The sequence below is a fragment of the Fonsecaea nubica genome, assembly GCF_001646965.1.
Source record: "Fonsecaea nubica strain CBS 269.64 chromosome Unknown Scaff11, whole genome shotgun sequence".
Classification (NCBI taxonomy): domain Eukaryota; kingdom Fungi; phylum Ascomycota; class Eurotiomycetes; order Chaetothyriales; family Herpotrichiellaceae; genus Fonsecaea; species Fonsecaea nubica.
The window spans coordinates 32,243-59,658 of NW_019173684.1; the positions used below are offsets into that span (position 1 = coordinate 32,243).

The window sequence follows — 27,416 nt, forward strand, 5'->3', positions numbered from 1 at the left end:
GAAGGGATATTCAAATCTGGGAACAGGCTCCGAAAGAAGGCTCCGCCACTGCGAAGTCCCATTGGGCAAGACACGATCCGACCAGCCGGGCCCAAGCCTCATTCTTCGAGGGGCTACCTACAACCTCTCATCGAAGTGCCTGTAGTTATCGTTCTCTGCTCATCAGCATCCCGTGTAGTGGTGGCGTTGAGACAGCATCAAACATGACGGACTCGATGAACCTGATCTCAGCTCAGATATCATTCTTGGTGAGTTCTTCCGGCTGCCGCTCCGGTTATGTGTGTGTATACAGGGCTGGCAGGCATCAGGCTGGGCCTGAGTTATTGACCATCATGTTTTCTAACTCTCCGTCCACCGCTTGCGGGCTCAGGAAGCACATCTCGCGCTGATCCATATTCCCATCGAGTTGTACGCCTTGACCCTTCAGCCGATTCTCCGGCTCCTGTTTGGAGAAGACCACGACGAGGACGCGGGGAGGATTTCGTGGACCAACCGTCATGACTTTCTCAACATCTCCATCACGGCCATTGAATGCTCTATTATATGCTCGCGATACCTCGCGGACCGATTCGTGCGCCCGATAGCCGATGTCCTCAACAATGTTCACGCCGGCAACAAGAAGGGGAAGTCGACAGGGGACATCCAGATCGGAAACGAAGACTATACAGTCATCCAAGTCGATGGGCAGGGCCTTGATGCTGGCCAGAGGGTGCTGGAATTGACGTCGCCATTGGCAATGGCTGGAATGTGAGCCTTTTCGCCCCGTCATCTTGGTTGGATGTCGATGCCTTGTGATCGTGGGACTGACTCTGGAATCACACTGGCAGAAGCATTTTCTTCATCACGACTTATTTCTCTGACTATATTCTTGTTCCATTCCGGGCGCGAGGCACCGTCACCACCGCGCTTCAACAGCGAGGGTTCGTCTTCTCCAAGACCGCCGACGCCTTTGTGTCGCAACTCTCGCCGTCATCTCCCACCTTGCTCCAGGGCGGCACGAGGCCGCCGGCGTCACCCTTCTTCGACAGGTCGGCTCCCCCCACGCCGCCGGCCAAGGACATCCCTGAGCTCCAGGTGCGGACGTTCCGAAAGCTCCAGCGGAACAACATCCGGCCTCTTGTCGACCGTAAGATCCGTCTGGCCAACTGCGCCGGCAGCCGCGAGTACAGCAAGGCCAGCGACGAGCGGCTCAAGGACGACCTCCTCCAAGTCCTGCTCGCGACCGCGGCGCCCACGACGACCCCTTCGTCGAAATCGGTCACGGCCACGACGATATCGGCAGCTGGACTGAGTCTGAGCACGCCGCCACCACCGCCACCAGCGTCCGGCGCCGACCTGGACTTTGGCGCCAAATTCCTCTCCCTGACCATCACCTCGGACGAACCCATCTCGGTGCTCCTGGAACACCGCCTGCTCGACCGCCTTGGCGGGTCCCTCCTAGGCGCCAAATCCGCCGACGACGCCCTGATCCCCATCACGCTGGACCTGCGCGACCTCCCGCTCGACGCCACGGGCATTGTCTGCGGCGTGGCAGGGCGCCTCGCCCAGGGGAGCACCGACCTTCCAGACGGACAGGTCATTTTAAGCGGCAGCGACACAACGACGGCGATCGAGATTGGCCCGCGCGACGAACCCGTCGAGATCGGCTTCCTCAGCACCGCCAGAGCAGGCACCGTCATCGTCCGCGCGTCCCAGCTCGAAGAAGCCCTCGAGGCCCTCGAGTATGGCATGATGAGGGTCGTGGAGGAGGAGAGGGCTTGAGCGAGCGAGTGCGAGTGTGAGTGCGTCGCGATCAGGAGCGTTGAATAAACATGACGATCGTGACGTATGTCATGGGCCTGGCTTCCTGTTACATAACGGTCAGGCTGGTAAGATTACACATGCACGCACACAGACACACATGGAGAGATTGCGAGAAAGAGCACACATGTGTGTGTCATTGAAATTGCGATCAAGAAATAACCCTTTGTGTCCTCCCTGGAGGACTGACTGGAAACACCAAAACCAAAACCAAAACCAAAAATAACCTACAATCATCGACCTCTGCTCACTACTTACTACGAGCCACGAACCAGCACAAACGAGTACGACTTACACCTGCATCAGCATCAAAATCAGCGTCAACATCAGCAACAACATCAGCAATAGCATTACACCGGGAGAGGCAAAAAAAAGGCAATCAATTTGGGTGTCCTCCGAGACGAGGGGATGACGGATCAAGGGCAGAAACTCATGCATGGGACACGGGGACACAGGGACAAGGGGAAAAGTGAAAAGGAAAAGTAGGAAAAGAGAGACACATATATATTCATGTCATCGTGGATTCTAATTCCGATTCCCATACGGATGAGTGAGGTACATATGTACTCGGTCGGTCTGTTCAGAGATCGGTCGTTCGATTCGTACTGCAGCATGCATGGGATGGGATGGGACGGGATGCGATTGCGCTTACGGTTGGGATATCGCTTCTTTTGAGAGTGTGTGAAAAAGTTCATTTTCGTGGGCGTCTCTTTCTTCGTCTCTGTGCTGTCTGCGTCTTCTCTGCACCTTTTGGTCGGGCCTTGCGCGGGGCTCGGGGCTCGATGATGTTGTGGAGAAAAGGAAAGGGCATTTCAGGTGGGAAAAGCATGAGATCTCGGAGGGAGGGAGAGAGGAAAGGACGCAGAGTTGCCTGCTTTCAAGCTAGTATAAATGTATCATGCTATACACATACATGTATCGCTTCCCTCTCATCCAGCGCCGTAGATCTTGACTACACCATCAGCGCCTCCGCCGGCCCAAAGACTCTGTCGCGCTTGCGCCTGGCTGCCTTCTCTCCATGTCACGACGCTCACTACCCTGTCAGAGTCACTGAGGTGGACTTTGCCAACGGCCTTGCCGGAGAGAACATCCCAGGCGCGCACGGTGCCATCGCTCTCGCTTCCACTCAGGACCAAGCCGTCGTTGGCTCCGAGACAGCTCCGCAATCTGAGGCTCTCATTCTTGTACCCGTCCGTGGCTTCTTCGGGAGGGAAAGCCCTCAAGCATGTTCCGTCTCCTCGATCCATTAGCCGAATCCTCCCGTCCAGACAACCCACAAGCACTGTTCTAGCGTCTCTCGAGAGGTCCAGACTGGTCACGCTTCCGGGCATTACATCCACGGTCACTCTGCCTATGCGGATATCGTAGGATCGTACCCTGCCGTCTATACTCGCAGCGACAATCTCGTGTCCGTTCTCGGGCACCAGGACACTCGAAATTCCATCTTTGGCCTCTTCGAGAACCATCAGTGGCCGTGCATCCCGACTCTTGACGTCCCACAATCTGACGCTTGTGTCATCACTCCCGCTGACGAGCACGCTGTCGCCGTCTCCAGCAAAAGCTACGCTTGTGATCCGACTGGTATGTCCCTGGGTGGTATTATTCCCAAATCGTCTCAGCGTGCCGTCCGCAGCCTGGACGTCCCAGAGAAACACTGCGCGGTCGCCGCCAACAGATGCAAAGGTCTGGTTGTCCTGTGCGCAAGCGATATCGAGAATGGGGTAGCCGTGCGCCGAGTACTTCTGGATCGGTGTAGACGAAGGGTTGTCAGGCTTGGAGGGCTCGGTGCGGGTGAGGTGAACTTGTCGGTCTGAGCTGCCCGTAAGGATATAGGTACCGCCGAGAGAGGAGAAAGTAATGGCATTAATTGGGCCTGTGTGTGAGGCGATCTTGTTCACCAGGACAGAGGGTAGTTTCGGGACTGAAGGGCTCATGATGGTGACGCCGGATTGAAGTGATAGTCAAGTTGAGAGCAATACATGCAGGCATCCTTTGTAAATGGATAGTATGAGAGTCAATGGGCAGGGGACGAGGGCAGAAGGCCTTACCGTCGACGAAGGCATCGTCTACATCATCTACAGTGCTGTTTGCTGTCGAGCAATTGGACGCAGTGAGAAGAACGGGGCGATAGAGCATGAATGACCACCAGATGTCTGATGCGCCTCGGTTTTCTGTAACTCCCAGGTACGTCCCATTCTTGTACGCCTAACTTGCTATTTCTGCGAGGTAGGAGAACTGCGTTCAGAGTCGGCTTGGCACCTAACTATGTTGTGCTTGGCAGAAAACCAGGCACCAGTGGCGCTAGTTGATCTTGGCGACAACTAAAGTGCCTAGTGCCGTGCTAACTGACCAAAAATCTTGAGGTCTTGGCATCAACCACCCTCGTCTCCCGACTACTTAAACCTCCACCTCTCCCTTTTCTTCTTCCTCTTCTTTTTTTCCTTTCCTCAGCTCTGTGAGTACCATCTCTCCTCCCCCCTACACTTTGATCGTCTGTGCTAATTGTTGTCTCTCAGCTTTGCCAACTGGCTTAGATCAAGTGTAGTATCTGTTCTTTTCAGTTTAATCTCTGAAACGACACCACGTGTGTCTAACTTTGATTAAATTTATTTTTGCACATCGCTCGAGTCTCTCCATGCTTGCATGGAGCGTCTCAAGCACCGTGTCCGAGGCCTCACACTGCCGCCTTGCGATGCGAAACAATCACTTTTCATCATGGTTTTCTTTGCCTTGTGCAAAGCCTTGGAGAAGAGTTGAAAAACTTTGTCCTCGAAGAGAGTTGAAAAAGTGTGCCTTGCGCGTGGTCACTCGCGTTCAGATTTGATGAAGTTGGGCTCGCGGTCTTGCGCAGTGTCTGTTCGCCCTCATCGCCCACTTCACTGCTTCACCATCACGTCGCGCTCATGCAATCTCACGGGATTGCTGCCTATCAGTTGACAGGCAGAACCGATAGCAGCCTGGTGAGTGCTGGGATGTCACGACGCCACGAGACGAGAGAAAGCTGACCCGCCTAATTCCAGTCTCGCGTCACATGTAACCAACGCAGGTCCCCTCTCGTGTCTTCGACGAACCCTGCTATCCTCGCCGGTTCTACTCCTTGCCTTAAAAACGCAGTCGACTCTGGAAGTTGGACGATGCTGGTTCCATCGTCTCAAGCTGAACCGAGACGTGACCTCGATGACAGACCTCGGAGCACTGGCCTTCTTACGGACCGACAAGGCCTCCCTGGCTGGACCATAGTACTTGTCCTACACAAATCTACGACGCAAATCATGTTCGTCCTCCTCCGCCACCGCCTCTATCGTGATCTCTGGCGCCGTTACCAACGCTGCCTTGAGTATTGACTTGAGCTCACACTGACTGAGCCGATGTCCTACCCGGTGGCTGGCAGCTTTCGATGGTCTGGTAAACATGAAGATGGGGATATTACATTAGTTGGAGATGGCTCAAGATTATCCCAAGCTCTTGATTTACAGCGGGTGTAATATACGAGATATATAGGTAGATTGGTCGTTGCTGGTGTACACGTACGTGACCTTCGACCTTTTTATCCGTCGGGCGAAGTGACTGATCTGTTGAGATCGCTGATAATAGCAGTACCCTTGACGAGGGCCGCACGAAGTCCTAGGCTTGAGATAAGTAATGCATACGTACGCGCAAACCGCGCTGACCGACTAAAGGGCCAACAGAATCATCGGTACCTTGGGATATGCATCCCCTTATATTTGATTTGATTTTCATGTACACATACTTGGTACATATTTACTGCAGACACAGCTTTCGACCACCCAGCATTCCTACATATGTACATACACAAAGCCTTGTTGTTGCTGTTGCCATCTTTCATACATCCGCCCCCTCTGTGAGTTTCTTGCTCCTGATCTTGAGCGTGTCCAGCACCGACACCCAGATATCCTCCCAGTGTCCCAGCGGCGGGTCGATGCTCCGCTTGTAGGCGTCGATGACGGGCTTGTCCCAGACCAGGTCGGCCAGGTGCGGCTGCACGACTTTGGTCCGCTTGATCACCTTCCACCCGATATAGAGGAGCATGGTGTAGTAGGTGAAGAAGGTGCCGATGTCCCACGATCCGGGGAGGAAGACCGTGTAGCCTTGCAGGACGACGATGATGGTCACGAAGACCAGGCCGAAGCAGTTGAGGTAGGGTTGACACCAGCCTGGAGGACCCGACAAGAGGGGATGGAGTTAGCGACGCGATGTCTTGAAAGGGGAGGGAAGAAAGGGTTGAATGAAATCTGGTCTGGTCTGATCTGATCTGTCAAGGGCATACGTACCTCGATACGGAAGTGTTCTGCGGTCAACCCCCTGGGCTTTCAGGGCGCGGTAGAAAAAGGTAGATTGATGATTTGGAACTTTTGTCGTTATCTCAGTGATATCGGATTAGGAGCTGGGAGCTTATCGACAAAGAAGATTCACTCGTATCTACATATGTAGGTAGGCAGGCAGATATAGAATGGCTCTCTGTAATCTGCCGGAAGGGCATGGATGATGGAAGTGGCTAGTGGTGTACTGACGCATTGATGGCGGTAGAGCAAAACAGGCTCGGTCCGTGTCGGGAGTTTGATCTTCTGGATTACCCTCGTCTTTCCGTTCAATGTCAAGGCTGGGAGAGAGGGAGAGGGAGAAGAGGTGTTCTATCTGGTATCTGCACACAATGACTTTTCCGAACCCTCCTCGTTTCCGAACCCTCCTCGTTTCCGAACCCTCCTCGTGAGGATCTAATGACTCACTGCCATGGCAACAGAAGACACTATCGGTTCGCCTTCTCAAAGACAGACTGCAAGTCCAGCGACGGATCCTCATTGTCGACGACCCCCAGCACCGTCGTCGGCTTCTTGTACCCGAGCAGTGAGAGCATCTTGTCGTTCATGGTGAGCACTTTGCTCCGCGGCACCGCCAGGAACTGGTTCTCTTCCGTGCGCATGTTGCCCCGGATGAAGAACAGGCCGTGGACCTTGCGCACCTCGCCGGGGACCGAGTTGTGGCCGCCCCCGTGGTAGCAGGATGCCAGGAAGATCAAGGCGGAGCCCGGTTCCATTTCTTTTTCATGCGGACAACAACATCATCAGCTCACACCAGACCAAGGAACCACGATGGGGGATTAGAACTTGCAGGGCCTTCAGAGCAGAGAGGGAGAGGGAGACTTACCGGCAAAGCATACCTCGTCCGTCCGTGGACGTCGGGCATCGTCCCATTTGTGGGATCCTGGCACGAACATGGTGGCGCCGTTCTGCCGAGTCGTCCTCGACCCAGCAATCAGACAGCCAAACTGGCTGGCCTTTTTGAGGTCAAAGGCTTCTCCGCCGTGTCGGATCCCGTGCACGTTGTCGTCTCGGTGCAGCCGTTGTCGAGGCGCCCCGTGGCCGATGTAGAAGGTGATGCTGATGCTCAGCAGCGGGTCGATGGTGTTTTCCTCGACAATTTCCTCGCGGATCACCTTGAATTTCTCCTGTAGGATCGACGTCCGCAGTTCTTCGAGCACGGGCGATTCGGAGCAGATCTTGGCCATGGTCGGAGACTTGCCCACCAGGCCCGGGATGGCCAGCGTTTCCTTGGGGATGATGTGCAACGCGCTCTTCTCGGTCGACCGGGTTTGTGCGCGATGGGCCTCGACGTCGCGGTCCACGGCGGCCATGTCTTCAGCCGTGGCGAATCCCGTCAGGATCACGCCCCCGTCCCGCTCGAGTATGCCGAGGATCTCCTCGATCGGGGCGCTCGCAGGGATCGAAGTTATGGAGACGGACGGTTCGTATGACGGGTCAATGGGCGCTGGAGGCCCAAACATTGAGATGCCCATCTTTTTTCTACGTGCTGAGAGCGAGGGGTCAACGGTCTCCTTTACCGGAAGGTGCTTTACAGGACGTTGCAGTGAAGAAACTGGTCAGGAAACAAATTTCTGGGACAATCTCTTCCGTAGCAGATCCCTTTGAACGAAATTTACCCTTGAATCCAAGGGTGACGTCTGAGAAACGCCACAGGGCGTGAGATAGAGGTCGAGGCTGAGCGTGTCCCGCAAGCCAGTTGTACTGTTCGTACCCAATGATAAGCCTGGGAACCCCTGGAAACGTGGGACTTTGTTGCCCGTTTCGACCCCCCTAACGGCGATGTGCGTCTCTGTAAACTGCCCAATCCGGGGAAGATGGTGGGGGCCAGGAGACTTTCAAGATAACATCGACACGGTATATGGCAGGAATAAGGACGATTTGATAGGACATATTATCACACTGTCAATAGAACGATAATTCCCGGTTTTACAGGAGGCTCTTTTGGCTGTCCAGCCTGACTCGAAGTCATTAACTGGCAGGGCGAAGAAGAGGCACAATTATCTGGACAGCATCGATTTGGAAGGGTGCCAGCGCAGTGGCCACTGCCTGAAGTAAGGGGTCCTGCTTCTTCCTCAAGTCTTCCGTCGAAGTTGAGACCTGGATGAATCTGGAGAGTGTCGAAAATAGCTGGCGTTTGTTTGCCATGGACTTGATGCTTATCATTGTTATCAAGATCGGGGGGGTATCACGTCTCTGTTCCAGGCTCTTGAGATAATCCCGCAATAATTAACTTGTTCGCAAGTGGTGTTTGGAGCGCATAGGGTCCCGACGCATTCAAACTGTCTTTTTTGCATCGATAACTCTGCCAGGAGATGGCCGATCAAAGAGTCCTGTCCATGGAGTGGATTTAACTTCCCGAAATGGCAATTTCTCTGCTGCGGCGATAAAGGCGCAAGGCTGTACACTGTAGATGCACTCACACTTGCTCATGCACTTAGTGCCTGGTACAGATCAGGGAACGACCTCGACATGTTTGTGGGTCAATTGGAAAAGACGTCGATAAAGTCCCTCTTGCTCAATCTTGGGTGACTGGTACTCGGTGTATATCCAAGACCAAGCAATGCACCAAGACCTCCCTGCCTGCCTGCAACATTCTGCAGCTGTTTCTTACTTCTCCATCCCCCACATTCTCCCGCGTTTCTTCCCCGTCGTACCTCTCCACATCAGCCTCTGTGTGTGCTCGGCTGTTCTCTCATTTGTCGTCCGTGACTGACATCCAAGCCTCGACTCAATATGGGGACTTTTCGCGGGGACTTTTGGACATCATCACCATATGCCGCTCCCAAGAACCAATGACTTGAAGATGAGGTTGTGGAGACACGACGGTGGCTGGAGCTGTGAACATCGAATATGGAGAAGCTTGGAAATGGCTCCAGTGCGATTGCTTGTTCGAGACGTGAGATAAAACGACATCGAGAGAAGCATTTGGACAACATCCCGTTTGCAGGTGGAATAGCACGACAAACACAACCCTCACGGCCAAACATCTTAGCAGCACCATGGTCAAGGCACACGATCTCTACAACGATTTTGCGGCGGCCTCACGACCGTTTCGGGCTGATGCTGATATCGCTGATGTTGAGGTTGAAGGCGAGATTCCCAAGGAACTCGATGGGACTTTCTTCAGGGTATGAGTCCCTCGTTCGTGCTGATGATCGTCTGAGGAACGCGTCGAGAATGCTGAACTCTCTCTCTCGATAGGTGATGCAAGATCCATACTATGACCGCGACTACTACCTCGATGGGGCCAAGACAATCCCCTTTGACGGCGACGGGAGTATCAGCGCGTTCCGCATCAAGGACGGGAAAGCATCTTTCCAGCAACGCTATGTCATGACCAAGCGACTGGTGGCGGAGAGAAAGGCCGGACGGTCCCTGTTCGGCATGTATCGGAGTCCCTTCTCCCATCATCCCTGCGTCCGGGCGGTGGCGGACACGACCGCCAACACCAACGTGATCCTTCATGCGAAGAAACTGCTTGCCCTGTGCGAACACGGGCCTGGATACGTGCTCGACCCCAGTAAGTCGCTCGCTCGCGGACACGCCAAACTGCTTGGTGGCTCTCGTTGCTGAACCGGGAGCAGACAGTTTGCGCACCATCGGCATTGACATGTTCCCTGGAGAAATCGATCCCAATCTTCCATTCACGGCACACCCACATGTATGTCCCTCTGTATCTGCCAAACTTTGGGGCGTCCTTTCGCTGACAAGTTTTCGAGGTTGACCCGGTCACTGGAGAACTATGCGCCTTTGCGTACGGCTTGAAGGGAATTGGGACGCCTCAGGTACGATATCCTTCGTACGCTGGTGATACAGACACAAAATCCCTTGCTAAATCCAAGGCCAGATCTCAGTGTACCTGATCGACAAGGACGGCAAGAAGACCTTCCAGCGCGATTTCGAGTTTGATCGGGACGAGATCAACGACTCGGGCATGATTCACGACTGTGCCATCGTGAGTAAATAAGCCTTTTCTTGGTCCCAGGAGAAGAAGACCTCGTCAAAGCTAATAAGTGGACCAGACGGAGAACTATATCATCCTCTGCAGAATGCCGTTCATTGTCGACACCAAGAATGTCGAAGAGCCCGGAAAGCATCAGTGGTGAGTTTGGCATCTCTGAAGGCTGACACTGTGTGTATGTTTGTACGTATTTAACCTGATCATTCCGGAATAGGTATTACGATGAAAAGGCTCCCGCGTGGTTTGGTCTTGTCCCGCGCCGCGACGCCACGAAACCCGTCCGGTGGTTTCGGTATAAAAACTGCATGGCCATCCACAGTGGTGGATCCTTTGAGGAGAATGGAAAGGTGTAAGGAAGGCCTTGGGATTTGCTTGTTGAATGTGTTGTGAGAGAAAAGCTGGCTGATCAATTTCGCGTGTGCGCCAGATATTTCGATTCTTCCACGGCCTCACACAACGCCTTTGCGTTCTTGCGTAAGTGTGATTCACTCTCTAGTCTTTCTGTCGTTTCGCTACTAACAACCCCCTCCGAAAGCCTGCCGACATGGCCCGAACCCGCCACCGAGCGACATCACCGTCAACTATATTCGATGGTGCATCGATCCAAACGCTGTGTCTGACAAGATGGAAGACCCCAGTAGGTCATTTCCACGACTGATAGACCGCATCTTATGGCTAACGTCTGGGATCGAGAGGTTCTACTGAGTGTGCCTTGCGAATTTCCCCGGGTAGACGAGAGGTTCCTGATGAAGAAACGTGAGTCCCGTCACGCCCACGGAGGACGGATCCGACCAGCATGGCTGATCAAATTGTGCGTAGCTCGGTACACGTTCTTGGACTGCTTCAAGCCCGAGGCGGGCAACGCGGCCCAGCTGTACCAGGGCCTCAACGCCCTGGCTCGCATCGACTCGCAGAAGCAGGACATTGAGTATTTCGTGCCCGGTCCGGATTGCCTCGTCCAGGAGCCAGCTTTCAGCCCGAGAAGTCCTGATGCGCCGGAGGGAGACGGCTTCTTGATCACCATGGTCGACAACATGGCTCGTCACCGGAATGAGGTGGTACGTCTTGACCTCGCACACACACACACACACACACACACACACACCCCCTACGATGTTTCACATTATACCGGGACCGCAGCCGCCTGCAGTTTGTCTCACCAAAGAGTCGAAGTGATACTAACGTCGCTTGTAGATCATCCAAGATACTCGCGACTTCCAGAAAGTCGTGGCCAAGATTGTCCTCCCTTTCCGTAAGTTTGCTGAAAAACCCCGGAGTCCGAGAATGATAGGGAGTTGATCAGTTTCCCCCGGTGAGGCTGACGTGATTCTAGGACTGAGGTCTGCCGTCCACGGCAATTGGGTCGACGCCGAGCGTATCCCTGCGACCGAGCCAAGTGTCATTCAACCCTTTGCAGATATTTACCCGGATGTCCCGACGGTGCGATTTTGAATCATGCCACCGAAGATTGCGGGTGAGGTGGTTTGTCGAGAGGGAAGGGAGGTGTGGCTATCTAGCCCTTCTGGCCCTCTCGGAAGAGATTGAGGGTTCGTTGCGTATGTATGTGTTTGTGCGCGGTACGCATCGTCTGAGAAGTCATATATGCTCCTCGAGGAGTGAAAGCTTGCTGTTCTCCTTGCATGTGGGTGGGGAGCAACATACGCAACCCCAAAAGGGACGCCTTGCTTCTGTCCGGAATAGACATGGGCCTGTATGCTGCACAGCAGCGCAGAAGTAACATGATTTAGTATGTCTACCCGGAGCTCGAGCAATAATCCAGTCTTACCCAGCTGTCAGTACGCTCAATCCTGTCTTTAGATCAAAAGAATTCGTCACATCTCCGACGTATGAACACCCGGACCTCGCTCATGTCTTCCGGTAGATCGAGCAAACCCGTCAGTTTGTCGTTTTCCAAGAAAGATTTGTACGTTACATCCGGAGTATCATCCTGGTCGTCGGTCGGTAAGGGTGGCATTATCGCCTCTTGACTAACAGCCTTGATTTGACCTCTGACGATCCCTTCGCTATGGTACCGATTACCCAGGACTTCTTCCTCGCGTAGATGTGTCGTACACGATAGATGCCCCAGTTGAAACACACTCGATGGACCCTCATCCTTCTCAATAGATTATGTCTGGACAATGTCTCTGATATATCGTAACAGCTCATCGAAGTATTCATGGCCGTCAGCGACGTTTCAATTAGTTAGATTCGCAGTCGACGTCGGTTTTCGAGTGGGCTGTTGACAGAATTCAATAGCTTTCGTCCTGAGCTCTATAGCCGTATCAATAGAACGAGAAAATTCGTGAGATATAACAACCCCGTTTCGAGCAAGTATTTCCGCTCGTTCCTTAATCTCCTTACATATTCTCCTAGTACTATAGTTAGGGTGAAAGAGGAGACCTAGTACCTTCGTAGTAGCCGGTTTATATAAAGAATAGTACTCCCGCAGCTGGCCCGTATTAACTTTAGCGGTACATGTTTCGACTGTCATGGAAGTATTGCAGGTTGTTGGTTTCTTCCATGTCGGAAGGGGCTGCTGTTCCATCCTCCACTCACAGTAAGTCGACTGGTCAAGCTGACCTCCTCAGATAGATACACCTTCAGATAAATCTGATGCACAATTGCTTCACCATTCCGTGGAGACTGTACAGCTTAAATGATTGATCTTGTGGTAGCGTAGAATCACTTGATGACCAAGAGAATCACCGTGATATCAGAAGACCCGGTCGATATGATCAGACCAATCGACGACACCAGTGAATTTTATCGATAAGCGCAGTACAAAACAGAGATAAGGTGACGGTGAGGTGACAGTAAACGAGGCCGAGTGTAAGTACCACTATGATTTCTCTCGGGGTAAGTTCTCACATGTTCTCGGTCTCGCCTCACTTTCCTTCGTGAACGACTTAGATTATCATCCTAGAGTGAATATAAATATTATTATCCTATCCTATTTTTCTTTCCCAAGTACCTTCACTACCGTAAATCCCCGGATAATTCATCTGATATCGATGTAAACATGCGCCGCGTACAGAAAGACACTGCCGAAGCTGATGATATCGACTAGCCGATTCTCTCGTATGTGATGAGCATACAGACGACGAAGGTTGGGAAAGTGCATCTACCAGCTCGTTCACTGCGACCCTTCCAACTATACCACAGCCCGGGCCATTTATGGTAGCAGACACTGTGAAATGGGACCTCGGAAAAGATTATTTTCTCGCTTACACCGACTACAAGCGTGTACGAGATCTACTTGTCCGTTGGTATATCCATTGCACTGAGAATCATCCACATGACTGGAGATGGAAGGACTTTTGGCAGGACATGGTCCATACTCTGCAACTTGAGCAATCGAACATTACCGTTCACACTGAAGAAGTAGCCAGTGACGCACAGTTTGGCAGAAGGGAGACCCCTTTTAGGAACTTAGGTAGTCACTCAATAGTAATGAGGCGGGCGTCTGATCAAATATAGCTCATATCATTCATAAGGATAGGGGTACCATTATACCCAATAACAGTCACCTTGGAGTTATCTGTGAATAGCTCCTCCTTGCTATTTCTCGGTTTGACTTCAGTAAAAATGGAGTACCAAACGCCTGCCAGACTGGACCTTCAGACCATCTGTCGATGTGGAGCAGTCCGTGGGAATTCCACAAGACGCAGATGGCGCAGAGAAATAGAGGTAGGAGCCGAGGGTCGTTAAGGGCTACATGACGGGAAACACATACTTAGCTATAGCAAGTATAAAACTACAGAAATTGTATCAATGGAGATGATGTGGAGAAATTGAGACATGAGCCAAGGGCCTTTAAGAGCTACTTGACGGGGAAATGTAGGGTCGGACATGGAAATTCTGTTGGTGTAATTTTGTCAAAGTAGATGGTGAACAGAAAATGAGACTGAGGTCGACGGTCGTTAAGGACCATGTGGTGGGGAAAGATGTGGGCGATCATATGAAGTCGATCTCTTTCTCGGAGTCCATCTCAGATAGTATGTCGTGATACATGAGAGTCTGTATTTAATCAACTCATCTGTAGCTTCCATATACAACGGGCTTAATAACGGAAAGTCGATGAGTGCCAGGCTACCCCAGCCTTGTGAAAACAACCTCGTCGACTCAGTTTTTGTGCGATAACCTCAAGAGAAAGCATTCCGCGACTGCTGTCCGGCAACAGAAACACTCTCGTCGACATCACTCAATTGCTCAAAAACTTGAGTGAGTCTCACGGCCCTGGTGAGGTTGACAAGGAATCTGTAGGAAGAGAAATGCGAGGTACTACATATTATGGCGGACGACTTTAAATGCAAGGTTGCGCCGCCAGCTCAAGGCAACGAAGCTTCAACCGATGGATGGATTGCTCACCCTGCCGCCGACGACAAGGCAGACAGAATTATGTGTGGCACTGCAGGTGAGAGAATCGCGCCTCGTCGAAAACCATGGCCCTCTGCCTTGAATCTGCTGACGTATGCGCAGCGTCTCCTGCATTGAGAGGATGTGGAGGGGAACATGGGAGAACTTCCCCGGACAAGATCCAAGAATGTGGGGCACAAACTCAACCCGGCTCTTCAATATCCAGTCAAGTCGAGGTTGATTACCTTTATTGAATGATAATATTTCCTCGGCCACGACCGGGCAACACACATAGAAGTAGTGAGGGATTGAGAAGGAGGAGGTCCCCAGCAAATACTCATCCTTCTAGACTCCAATGTGAGAGGTGGTTGGACAGATATTTACTTCAACATGCGACATCGAATTAACAAGGAGTGCCGTCTCTGTCGGCGGCAGTTTTCAAAGGCAGAACATCTCCATCGCCACATGCGCAGTCGTGAGTGATCAGGCCTGGCGGGAAGGAGGAGGAGGAGGAGATAGAGGACGAGGCTAACCACCAACTACGGATCCAGATACGGGGGAGAAACCCTTCCGGTGTCTGCATTGTCAGAAACACTACGGGAGGAGGTAAGTTACTATCATCTTTGCCATAGCATTTTGGCCATTGACAAGTCGGTCTGCGCTCTCCCAGGGATGTCCTTCGGCGACACATACGAGATCACCACGGCGAGGCGGGAGAATTCTTGAATGACGCCGGCGGAGTCGAGGTATATGAACGCAACGAAGGCAATCTTTTTGCAGGCCACGCACAAAGCCTTCGCTCTCCTAGACGAGGTCTGGGGGAGGGCCACGAGCCTCTTATCACGTCCACCCTAAAGGGATCGAACAATGTTGTCGACGAGGCCAACTCCATCGACGATCTGCCCCCCTTGGCGGGTCTCGCGTTCGAGGAAATCTTCGATTCGATAACCGACCCTGTAATATCTGCTGCTCGAATAGACAACATGATGGATGCTGCTGTCTATCCTCACCACACATCACAGGCCCTACCTGAACAGGCCGACGACGGAACAACCGAGAGTTTCAGTGTGACGGATGTTATCTCGATATGTGGAGTTAATGAGGATAACAACTTGGACCCTTATATCCACTCCTCAGACAGCAATGTCGGACAGTTGACCACTACTGAATTTTTCGACGGGACAGGTGACCAGCATCTCGATGACTGCCTGTCTCCGACAACCTCTTTTGCCCTCACCTTTACAGAGACAAGCCTTCACGGACCCGAGTTGGGCGAGCAGTTTGAATGGACTTTAGAGGAGACCGCCAAAGGACAACCGGAGTCGATTGAGGCCAATCATACGAAGCACTATTCTGGGGACGAGCGATATCAAGTTGAAATTCCAGAACCTGTATCAACTTCAGGGATCAATGGAAGGCCATGGTTCAGTCTTGCCTCTTCCCGATTGCCGAAACATCTCCTCCTCCCGAGTGAATCTGTTTGGCCCTCCAAGGTGATGGGGAGAGGACATCAACAGGCCTCGCGCAATTGGTGGGAATTTGTCATCTGCTGCTGTGAAGCCAACATCTTCTGCCGTCAAAGTGTCCATACTGCCACAGAGTCGACAGAGAGCCCGACACTCGACTCGCACGCCTTTGGCTTCAATGAGGAGTGCCGTTCACAGCTCATGCAAGCTTTCTGTCTTTCGCAATCGAACCGTCGGCCTGACATGGCGGATGTCCTGCCATCACAACAAATATGGTCTCGTGGAGGCCGTCCATCCAGCTTGGAAGCACAGTTTCCATCACGGGAAGCTCTGTCGGCGTCCCTGGGCCTCTACTTTCGTCACTTTCACCCGCTCATGCCTTTTATCCACCGTGCGACTTTTCACGCCCCCACGGCAAACCTGTCGGTCCTCTTCGCCATGTGTCTGATCGGTCTCATGCTCCTGGACGACGCACGAGCGAAAAGATGTATTGCCGTGATGCTCCCTACGGCGATTCAAACATGCAGAAGAGACCTGGATCTACACGCTCATCAGACACACTTCTCGGCCGAGGTGCTGGCCTCGCTGGCGTCCGCCATGCTGCTCCTGTGCATATGTCACATGGCCAACTTTTACGACGACACGTCTCGGTTGATGTACATCGAGGCCATGTCGCTGTCGCAGCGCCGACATCTCTTCCCGACAGACGACGGCAACGAAACCCTCAGAGGCTTGCTGAACGGGGCGAGTCAGCGGGAAAAATGGAAAGCGTGGGCGCGTGTCGAAAGCACCAAGCGGCTCTGCGTGTGTCTTTTGATGGGAGACGCCATGTTCTCCCACAAGTACGAGGTCAAGCCCATGCTCCGCTTCGAACTGCTCGAGTACATTGTCCCGGGCGACCTCGCGACCTTTGAGGCTCCAAACCAGGCTGTCTGGTGGAGGCGCTTGCTCCAGTCGCCGTCGGGGAGGATGGTCACGTTGCACACGTTGAGTCTTCCGCGGTCAATCGGCAATTACGAAATGCACGGGCTGTTGGCAATCTGTTGGGCTCAAGTCTTGGAAGGACAACTCGACCGCCCAGGCGGTGCTGTCGACTCGGACTGCGCTCGGGCGGGCAGGCATGATAGGCAGGTTGGCGACCATTCTCGCATCCAGCGAACGGCCGCCGTGCTCTCGGGCCTGTACGACGCATACAAAGACGCATTCACATCCCTCAACCCCAACTGTCTCGTGTCCTGGCACAACACGTGCATGAGCCTCGCGGCAGATCCGCTCCTCTTCCAAGACGCCGCCGGGAGGAACGGGGTCGCGCGGGCGCGGATAGCCCGCAACGCCGTGGCTCAATGGTGCAGAACCCCCACCGCGCGACGAGCATGCCTCCACGCCGCGCAGACTTTCCGCATCATGAGCCAGCGAAAGATCTCCGAAGGCATGATGTTCCAGTCGGAGACGGCGCTGTTCGAGTCTGCCCTCGTCCTGGGTCTGTACCTGTACTTGAGACCCGCCGTGCCTGGGGTGTCGGCGTGGGCGTCGTGGGTCGTCTCTGGAGGAGGGTGTGATGAAGATGAAGAAGAAGAAGAAGAAGAAGAAGAAGAAGAAGAAGAAGAAGAAGAAGAAGAAGAAGAAGAAGAAGAAGAAGAAGAAGAAGAAGAAGAGGATGATGCCCAAGGAGAAGAATACGAACTATTGGACGATGTGGATTGGACACGGATCGGAGTGCTGGGGCTGAGCGATTCAGTGGAATGTCTGGGCGACGACGTCCCACGTTCGTCAAATTCAAATTCCCCAAGCCGACGGTTCATACGAGACGGCGGCCTCACGAGCCTTTCATTTGACGGCGTCACGTGCGCCCCCGGCTTCGCATCTGCTCAGCGCATCTTCCTCGCCTTTTCCACCCTGTTGAGCCAGGTCGCGCCGTGGAACGCTGGGAGGTATTGCCCGATCCTGCGGAGCTTGAGTGATTGTAACTTGTAGTTGACCCACCAGGCTGGCAGGTTTCTGGTAGCCTGGCTGGTGCAGACGGATCGGTCCTTGAGCTCCTAATGCGCGAGATCGAGGTAGTATCATGACAGAAGAATTGTTGTAGATTTCAGTCACTCGAAGTCGGGGCTTGGTCTGGTTACGGACTAGAGTTTTTCCGATCTACGTGGTACACAAGTCGATAACTATTAGTGAGCGAACACAATATTATTTGTGGCGCTATTGCCAATGTCCCACCAATGACGTCAGTCAGAATGCAGGCCTGAACTGGGCCGAAGTCTGGGTGTACCTGATGGCACACCCTGACACCGCAAATGTGGGCAGCAATCTATAACCTGGATGAAACTGAACGCAGTAACCTTCAAGTCGTCTCTTGTAGACACAAAGTGGACCACCAGAGATTCACGTGACGGTTCTTCGCAATGGAGTCCAGGTATAAGCACATCTACCCAGGCTCATTGAGTTTGAGGCTTAACACAAGGACAGGAGTGATGGCAACGACAGGAATTCCCACTGGAACGAAGTCATGTCCATGTCTGAGCACATTAGACGCCGTGCTATGCAGGTATGAGACGACATTCACGATCCGCTTCCTCAGAAACTGGGCCAGGTTGCCAATCTCCGGCCGTCGTTGCTGACACGGCCGTGTCAAGCAATTGGTAGATGTTTTTGAGGAATACAAAGATATAGATGGGTACCCTCCGTTGTGGGGGGACGAGGTGAGCCCCCGACAGATAATGTACTGAGATTGTGAGCCTAACAAAGGACCCAACAGATTGAGTACCAACTCGTGGCATATGATGATTCAAATAAGCGGGCAAATCTACTCCTTAAACAGGAATATGTGCTCAACAAGCTGGAAAGTGTACACACGCGCACTAATGACACTGGTCCAGCTGCAAGGGTTCCTAGGTATCTTCCCCTTCTTTTCTTTCTTCGAGTACAATCAGATCTCACGATAGCTAGCAGCGGTCAAGTGGTCACCCCGGAATTCCAGCCAGAATTTGGAAGCTTCATGGTCGAGGCTACACCGGGGAAGCCTTATGATAGCAGCAGGATCGAGAGCTTGCTAAGTGTAGAAGAAAACATGCGAAAACGGTGAGAACAGCGTGACTGGCGTCGGGAGACTTCGTCTGACATGCGATATCATCAGGAGACGAATGATACAAGCATGCCTTGGGCCGGAAGAAGCGGTCGTCACCATGCCAGGGTTCCCACGCCTGGGTGCTCCAGGGCTCTACACGGAACCTGCCCTGCCCACTCACGGACTCTTGCTGCAATCACAGTTCCTTCCGGATGGATTGATCAGCACACATGACCGTTACGGTACAATCCACGATAACATGTCGGCGCGCCGTGCAGGGCGTCCATGCAGGGTCAAGATACCAATCTACCGGGACAAGAACACGCCCTGGCCATGGAAAGAGTCGCTTCAATTTCCTCACCAGAACAATGCTCAAGAGGCCGATGCGAGACAGAATCACGACAATTCAGCAGAGAACTTTATATATGGCGATAGCATGGCATTCGGACCGAGTTTCTGCGGGCTCCAGGTCACGATGCAGGCGCGAAACCTCCGGGAAGCACGTTACCTGCACGATCAATTATCTCCGCTGGGCCCCATTCTCATGGCATTGTCGGCGGCGTCACCCTTCTTTCGTGGATTTCTCACGAATACAGACGTTCGATGGAATCAGGCGGCTTCGGCGGTGGATGATAGAACTACGAATGAGCTTCATTCAAATGTACTACCCTTTTAAAAAGCCGGCTCGAGCTCATTGACTGACTACGAAAGCAGACTATCAAGCCCGCTGGCTTGCATGCACGCTGGTCATCGACGGCAATGTACATCTCTGACGACTCGCAACTTCAGCCGGCCTACAACTCACCTGAGATTAAAGCTGACCCAGCAATCAAGCGATACCTCGAGCATCACAGCAGCATGGATTCCCTGCTGGCTTCGCACTACGCCAACATCCTTACTCGCGATCCTATCGCCTTGACAAAGAACGAACTCCGATCCCACGAAAGCCTCGATCTCTTTGAGATTCTCCACTCTGCAGTCTGGCCGCATGTCGACTTCAAACTGCCCTCTAAAGACGGTGCGGCAGGATGGCGAGTTGAATTTCGACCCCTGGAAGTCCAATTGACTGATGTCGAAAATGCGGCGTTCGCGGTGTTTGTTACCTTGGTCGCCCGCACTATTTTGCACTACGGGCTCAACTTCTACATCCCCATAGATAAGGTCGCAGAGAACATGGAGAGAGCACACACGCGAAATGCGGTCCGCGAGCAGAAATTCTTCTTCCGTCTGAAGGTGGGGCGGGCGACATTAGATGAAGAAGCGCCGGGATCAGAAAATCCAGACCAAGAATATACACTCATGACCATGACAGAGATCATGAATGGATCTCTGAGCTTGCAAAATTCAAAGGGTCACTCCTTCCCGGGCATTATTCCACTCGTGCAGTCCTACATTCTAGAGGTCTTTGAGAGTGTCTCCGGTGATGATAGACGGACGATAGACAAGTACCTGGACATCATTCGAAAAAGGGCCACGGGGGAAATGCTCACACCGGCGAGCTGGATGCGACAGTTTGTGCAAGGACATCAGGACTATCACCAGGATAGCTTTGTCTCGGAGCTTGCCTGCTATGATTTGATGAAGGTCGTCAAGGCTTTGGGGGATGGGAGGATTGATCCTGCAGAGCTGTTTCTTTGTGGACAAGGGACAAAGAAGGACAAATTTTAATCTGGCTGTTTTAAAGTCGATGGTCAAACCCCCGTAGCTCTTATTGGTCAAATATAGCGCCAAGGCCCACACCGTTAGAACAGCGACACTCCCCATGGGGTGTCACGGTATTCAGAACACCGACTTCGGAATCACCCTTTTGGGCTCTTGATTCATTCCGAGGGTCACTTCGCCGTGGTTATTCGGTTAAGGCGGCTCATTAGCAAGCGTATTGTGTGTTTGTGTTGAATAATCGAATTTCTTTGTGCACACGCTTTGCTCTAGATATTAAGCTCATCTGCTCCCTTCTGACCTCTTCTTCTCTCCTACCTCGAGATCCCTACAATCTATCGTCGCCAATACCTCAGATCTCATCATGCGGGCTGCCGACCATGATTGACGCTGGACAGTGTCGCCCCGGGACGAAATATGCGACCTTTGCTAATCAGACAGGGGCTTCCGTACTCAAAAATCCTCCGAGCCCCAGTTCTTTGTGTCCTGCCCAGCACCGACCGGGAACAAATCTCGGCAGGTCATTGAGTTGTTGACAACTCCAATCCAGCAGCAGCCGTTATCGCCAACCCTCGCGTCAGGCGCCCTGGGGTTTTTGGAGGCTTCATGTTTCAGACTCCTCTTCGCGAGTTGGGGAAGAACCAACGTCACGCCAGCCACCAACTTGCTCGATACACCGACCATACTACCGCGGTTATGACTTCTCCCCGCATTCTCAAGGTCGAGTCTGCCAGATGCCTAGGCATTTCGGTGCCTGCTATGATCATTCCAAATTCTTGTACGGGGATGATGGCCGTTTTCGACCGATGCATATTCTTGGCTGTGGGATCCTCTCCCACAAACACGAGCAAAAGGTCAACCTGAGTTGCTCCACTGCCCGGAGAGCCCGCAGTTGCCACCCCTCTCAATGCGGATTCCCGCGGTTCTGTACACCACCAGCTTCAGGCATGACCAGCCTCACGATTACGAGAAAACGGGTAGGCCAAGACCATACTAATGATGCACAATCAGCAATCTTTTCCGCACAGGTCGTGGACACGTTGCCACCACGTTCCATCGCTTGTCGATCGACTGGATCATGGGCACAGGTCAGGCCAGGATGTGCTGGTGGTGCCGGTAACAAGGGGCTTTCGCTTCCGTTGATGAACAGCCCCAAGTCACGCCAGTCCATGCAACCGACAGGCTGAGAAGGGAAAAACATTCTGACTGAGTTTGGAGAAGCTTACTCGGACAGACTGACTATGGGTGATGGGTTTGGTTATCTACCCAGTGGGGTTTCCAAGCTCTCACCAAGACTTTTGGCGGCAACAAGTGACGCTCGCCCAGTGACTAGCAGCCACGGATGGGCAAGTCAAGCACCCGTATTCAACCCTATCTGGTGCTTGCTACACCTCCTAGAAGGCGTGGATGCAACGTCCATCATTCGTTCGGGTGCCAGTAATGGCGTGTGCCACGCCCTCAAATCTTATGCCACCAACATATCTCTTCCAAGAAGCCAGGAATCACAGTCGATGGAAATTGACACTGATGGAACAGTTCTGGCTGGACCGGGCGATTACCTTGACTAAAGCACAGCCTACTATACTTCTGGCCAAAGGAGCTCACTTTCGGCCCACAAACCCATACCCCGGACTCCACCGGAGCGCCCCAAACCTGGGGTCATTTCAACTTCCGGCACTCACCTGGTAGGTTGGTTTTCTCGCCCGAATGCACACTCCTTCTAGGGGCTACCCTCTTTTAGGTGGCACCTCGAAAGCCTGGGCATCTGTTCAGCTTTTGGCGACACGACAGGTTGATCCCTGCTGCTGTGCATTCATGACCAGGGTATTTTCGATCCTGTGCTCCGGTGGAGTGAACTTGACTACGCTGGTTTTGGTCTCTGGACCTCGCTTTAGTGTCTTGTCAATATATCACACAATCCCTCTTTGCCTGATCCAAACGTGGATCGAGCATATTCGAGCATAAAGGATCCAGCGTTCCCGTCATAGGAAGTCTGCTCACTCAGTTTTTCCCCCTCACTCTTTCCCAGAAATCCCTCCCTCTCTCCTATCATTCTGTGCTGCCCCTGCAAAACACCCAACATGGCCGCCGTCCCAGTCCCTGTCGAGAAAAACTTCGACATCAATGAACTCGAGCGTGCTGATACCAGCGTGTCGGCTGACTCGGACAAGCTGAACGACGCCAGGATCAATGCCTTCACCCCAGAAGAACAGAAGAAGATCATGTGGCGTATTGACAGACGGCTCGTGCTCACGTTGGGTTTTCTCTACTGCGTCTCCCTGATGGATCGTACCAACACGGGTATCGCCGTCGTCGCCGGTATGGGAGTGGATCTCGTTCTCATCGAGAACCGGTACTCAATCCTCGTGCTTGTCTTCTTCATCACCTACGTCTTGCTGCAACCTCCCGCAACGGTCGTCCTGCGGAAAATCGGCCCTCGCAGGTTCTTGCCCACCATCACCTTACTCTGGGGCATGACCATGTGTGCCGCCGGCTTTGTCAAGACCTGGACCGAATTGACTGGTCTGCGAGTGATTCTCGGTTGTTTTGAGGCTGGGTTCTTCCCAGGTACGTACTAAAAACAAAATGTTGGTGGTTCTCAGTTGGGGAAATATGAGTTATCAACGCAGAAGAACCCCGAGTCCACCACCATCATTTTTCGACCATTTTGATCTGACCACGCTATTCTAGGCTGTGCCTATCTCCTTAGCTGCTGGTATCCTCGTTACGAACTCCAGAAACGCAATGCCGTCTTCTACCTCATCGGATCCATGGCGTCCGCCTTCGCTGGTATCCTCGCCTATGGTTTCTCGCAACTGAAGAACCACGGCTCCGGTCCGAAATGGTGGGGTCAGCATTATGGTCCAACTGCAGCAGATCCGGATGCGCCATCGGGCATTCTCCCTGGTATCGCGGGCTGGAGATGGATCTTCATCCTTCAGGGTGTCCTCACCTGCGTCCTGGCCATCGGCTCCTACGTCCTGATTGTGGATTTCCCCGAAAAGGCCACAAACTCCTTTGGGATCAAATTCTTGAACCAGAAAGAAGTTGATTTCGTCGTTGCCCGGATCGAAAAGGACCGCCATGACGCCATCCCCGAGGAATTCAGACTGGGCAAATATTTAAAGTGTGCTTTGGACTTGAAGGTCTGGGGTTTCGCCGCGCTCTTTGGCCTTACAACGACAAACACATATGCTATCGCGTATTTCCTGCCTATTATTCTCAATGACGGCATGGGATTCGGTGTCGCGGCTTCGCAGTGCCTCATTGCGCCCCCATACGTCCTGGCGGCCATTGTCATGTATCTTTTCGCCTACCTGGGCGACAAGTGGCATCTTCGATCGCCATTTATCCTTGCAAATGGTTGCCTGCTCTTGATTGGTAAGTGTGATGTCGCCCCTGCACTCTTGTTCGTCTCCTAATACCTCCTCGCAGGCCTCCCTCTTCTCGGCTATCTGGACAGCGTCCCAGCTCGCTATTTCGGCGTCTTTGTCGCGACAACGGCGTGCAACGCCAACGTGCCCTGCGTGCTCACTTGGCAAGCGAACAACATCCGTGGACAATGGAAGAGAGCCCTCTGCTCGGCCACGTTGGTCGGCGCGGGAGGTGTCGGAGGAATCATCGGAAGTACGGTCTTCCGCGAGCAGGACAAGCCCGATTACCACCCAGGCATCCTCACCTGCATGCTCTCAAGCGCCCTGATCATCCTCATCACCCTGGCTTTGGATTTCAAGTTCTATCGGGCCAACCAGCGAGCGGCTGCTGGTGGCAAGGTGATCGAAGGCCTCGCAGGATTCCGCTACACCTACTGAGCGAAACGCGCCACTGAATGGCTCCCCGCAGTCTCCATATCCACTGCTACCTCGGAATATGTACGAAATTCACGCTGTTCTCACAGGGGAAGAGAATACAAAGCAGTTCGCAACCTCGTCTATACCAGCGGCAGGGGCGGAATGCCAAGAATCACGTGACGCGCCTCCGCGGACGACGGCAGGACTCGACTCGTGAGGAACGCCTTGGAACTTTTGACAAGATAGTATATACTTTATTAAAAGATACATTATTGCTTCGCACAGTGTTTCCAGAAAAAAACAAAGTGCTCAATAAGTCGTGGCAGGGGGACACAAAGCGGCCGCTTTCCCGAATGAACCCTGGCAATTCTGCAGGTGACACCCAGGTGAGAGAGAGAGAGACTTGAGAAGTCAGCAAACTCGTGGTCCTGGTCTCTAGTCTCAGACAGAGGCAAGGGAACCGATTCCCATATCCGTCGGACAGGTGTGTATGTATGTATGTAGGTATCTACCGAGCACGCGTAGCGAGCCCTCGGTATGAGATACACACGGGAGTACAAGTGCCTGTACCGAGTCCTCTTCGCGAGTCCTGGCCATGGCTGCAATCTACCTACCCACCCCTACCTAATATTGGAAGACGCTTTGCCATTGTCAGAATTCGAGCACGGGTACTCGAATGCCGGCACAAGTACGGATCCTATCGCTTACTTACTCGCCGATCCCGTCCGTCGCCCACAGCAGGCACCAGCGCTATGGATGGACCTTTGAGGACCCGTTCGTCGATGTTTTCCCCGTCTGATGGTGTGGCGGCGATTTCCAGACGTATTCGCTGTACCGAGTAGGACAGACGTATTGTCCTGTGTAGAGAAGAGAAGACGAGTCAGCGACGGGCTAGGGATGTAGAAACAGGAACTTCGTGGATGCCCTGATATACTCGTAGGAGTTCGATATCTTATATATCTAACATCGAAGATCATATATCGAGTTTCGAGTATCGAGTATTGAATATCTAGATAGAGCATCAGGAGAACGTCTGCACCACCACTACGACCCAAGTCGATAGCCCGGGCACGATACCAACAAACAAGGACTCGAAGAGTATCGTCGTGTTCATATCAAGGCTAGGAGACCGCTGTGTCTAGAGATGCGCCTCGTCACCTTTTGCAGATGATGCAGTCTTCGAGATCACTGCGAAGCGACTTCCCTTTGCTGGCCGAGTCGCCCTCCCTCGTCAAGGCATGCAATTGAAAGCGAGGTCCCAGTACTGAGGGTGGCCTGCTCAACCCCAGCAAGAGATTGAACGACAATCGCAACATCACCGGATCCGGATCTCATGCTTGCGCGAAGCGAGGACTCTTTACTCGTCTGCACAACACTCGACATCGTCCAACAAGCTCCAAAGAAGGGGTCGGGTATGGAGCCCGCAGAAGGCAGCCAGACTAGTCTATACTCTGATCTACATGCGAGTAGTGATGTTTCTCTTCCTTTGAAAAGCGTCAATTTTACCTCTGTACATTTAGTTCTAGCCCGTCATCTGCCCGTCAGGATCCAATCTCACCCGCCGGGAAGGATACGAGCCCTAACGATCCATTTGCCCTCATTCAGGAGACCAAGGAATGGCCAAGAAGACGCCTATCCTCTATCTGGAGGTATCCCCGTCAGCTTCCACACTCTATGGGTCCCGTCGAGTGGCTTTTCCCCACGTTTCTCAACCTCCGCATCCGCAGCGGGACCAACCCCGACGTGTAACCCCCCTCCATTGAACAAGCAAGGGCATCACGCAACCTGGTCATTGTCTTGATTCCGCACAAGTACCCATAGTCCTGGTTGGGCGAACCCCAGGTGCCCCGGTCTGTCCGCAGCCACCGCTAAGGCCGTCGAGAGGATCGTCCTGCGGGACCTCTAGCTTTCATGGCAGCGGAAAGCATTGACCTTGGCGAGAAAAGCATCTCGGGGTCTTCTCCCGGAATGCGATCATTTGCTTCGAAAAGATTGCCTGCTTGGACACCACCCTGCGAGGCGCATCGGATCAAAGCTGCAGTGCCAACCCAACCCTTTGCCAGGTCGAGATAGATGCCTCGGCTTCTGTTGAGGTAATGTGTACCAAGCACGCGGTATTCCACTTTTCTTTTTCTCAATGTCGGCGAAATCTAGTTATCCAAGACTTCTGTTTACCGCTGAATAGCCATCGCTATCGCCATCGTCATCGCCCAAACCGCGGAATACTATATCATTTGTCGCCTTTCTCCACTCAGGTCTTACCAAGGGGAGACACCAAATCCGGCAGTTACATTGAGGCCAAACTTGGAACTTGATCACGGTCGGGAACTTTTGGTCGGTTCATTATTTATTGGGGAAACGGGGTCTGTTTGTACTATTACTACGGAGTACTCTCGTTGGGAATCCTTCTCCGAATCGTGGCTTGTCCCAGTAAAGAGGCCTGAGAGGGCGCCGGAGGCAAACATGTACCACTGCCCGGACAATTGCCACTGCCAATGCTCGCTTTGCCCCTGCCCAGGACTACTCGTAGGTAGAGTACCCGATACAAGTAACCCCCTGCCTCAGCTCACCCTGGACAAACCCCCCCAGAAGTTGGCATAGGCTGGGGTCTGATCTTCTGGAATCCGAGTCATCTGTCGTGCATGAGAAAAATCATGTTCGTTGCCCAGGCGGGTGGATGGTTGGTTAGCCCAGACCTAGACCCGGACCTAGACTTTGGACTTCCCAACCGCCCTAACCCGGCGCAACTACGAGTCCATTGGTGCACTTACCCCCTTTGGTATACCAAGTGCGTCTGCAGGTAGGTAGGTATGTATGTATGTCTGCGGAAACGAGGTATGCGGGTACTCTCGTATCACGGTTCGATGCCGGTGGAAGGGGTGGTCATTTTCGCCGAGCACCTCACTCAGCCAGCGCCTCCGGAGAAGACGGTGGACAGGTGGTGGCTGAGAAGAGGCGGTTCGCACGCATAGC

General features: G+C 53.0%; 7 protein-coding genes across 7 annotated transcripts; 5 read left to right on the forward strand and 2 right to left on the reverse strand.

Moving 5' to 3' along the window:
• Positions 1-203: 203 nt before the first annotated feature.
• On the forward strand, positions 204-1,761 carry AYO20_02496 (hypothetical protein; the record flags this gene model as incomplete). The annotated part of the gene is made up of 3 exons (XM_022640800.1): positions 204-248; positions 371-747; positions 828-1,761. The coding sequence occupies 3 exons, from the start codon at positions 204-206 to the stop codon at positions 1,759-1,761; spliced, it is 1,356 nt and encodes a 451-aa protein (XP_022503056.1).
• Positions 1,762-2,729: 968 nt separating this feature from the next.
• On the reverse strand, positions 2,730-3,734 carry AYO20_02497 (hypothetical protein; the record flags this gene model as incomplete). The annotated part of the gene is made up of 1 exon (XM_022640801.1): positions 2,730-3,734. The coding sequence occupies one exon, from the start codon at positions 3,732-3,734 to the stop codon at positions 2,730-2,732; it is 1,005 nt and encodes a 334-aa protein (XP_022503057.1).
• A 1,909-nt stretch (positions 3,735-5,643) lies between these two features.
• On the reverse strand, positions 5,644-7,615 carry AYO20_02498 (hypothetical protein; the record flags this gene model as incomplete). The annotated part of the gene is made up of 5 exons (XM_022640802.1): positions 5,644-5,975; positions 6,093-6,170; positions 6,333-6,547; positions 6,597-6,858; positions 6,967-7,615. The coding sequence occupies 5 exons, from the start codon at positions 7,613-7,615 to the stop codon at positions 5,644-5,646; spliced, it is 1,536 nt and encodes a 511-aa protein (XP_022503058.1).
• A 1,527-nt stretch (positions 7,616-9,142) lies between these two features.
• Positions 9,143-11,556, forward strand: AYO20_02499 (hypothetical protein; the record flags this gene model as incomplete). Its single annotated transcript, XM_022640803.1, has 13 exons — positions 9,143-9,271; positions 9,345-9,663; positions 9,728-9,804; positions 9,863-9,928; positions 9,991-10,098; positions 10,166-10,245; positions 10,319-10,453; positions 10,532-10,578; positions 10,640-10,741; positions 10,798-10,860; positions 10,924-11,162; positions 11,299-11,356; positions 11,438-11,556. The coding sequence occupies 13 exons, from the start codon at positions 9,143-9,145 to the stop codon at positions 11,554-11,556; spliced, it is 1,542 nt and encodes a 513-aa protein (XP_022503059.1).
• Positions 11,557-14,397: 2,841 nt separating this feature from the next.
• Positions 14,398-17,903, forward strand: AYO20_02500 (hypothetical protein; the record flags this gene model as incomplete). Its single annotated transcript, XM_022640804.1, has 3 exons — positions 14,398-14,521; positions 15,015-15,069; positions 15,134-17,903. 3 exons carry the CDS (start codon positions 14,398-14,400, stop codon positions 17,901-17,903), a joined length of 2,949 nt encoding a protein of 982 aa, XP_022503060.1.
• Positions 17,904-19,111: 1,208 nt separating this feature from the next.
• On the forward strand, positions 19,112-20,661 carry AYO20_02501 (hypothetical protein; the record flags this gene model as incomplete). Its single annotated transcript, XM_022640805.1, has 2 exons — positions 19,112-19,654; positions 19,708-20,661. The coding sequence occupies 2 exons, from the start codon at positions 19,112-19,114 to the stop codon at positions 20,659-20,661; spliced, it is 1,497 nt and encodes a 498-aa protein (XP_022503061.1).
• A 2,072-nt stretch (positions 20,662-22,733) lies between these two features.
• AYO20_02502 (hypothetical protein) lies at positions 22,734-24,464 on the forward strand (the record flags this gene model as incomplete). The annotated part of the gene is made up of 3 exons (XM_022640806.1): positions 22,734-23,220; positions 23,344-24,033; positions 24,088-24,464. The coding sequence occupies 3 exons, from the start codon at positions 22,734-22,736 to the stop codon at positions 24,462-24,464; spliced, it is 1,554 nt and encodes a 517-aa protein (XP_022503062.1).
• Between the last annotated feature and the right edge of the window lie 2,952 nt (positions 24,465-27,416).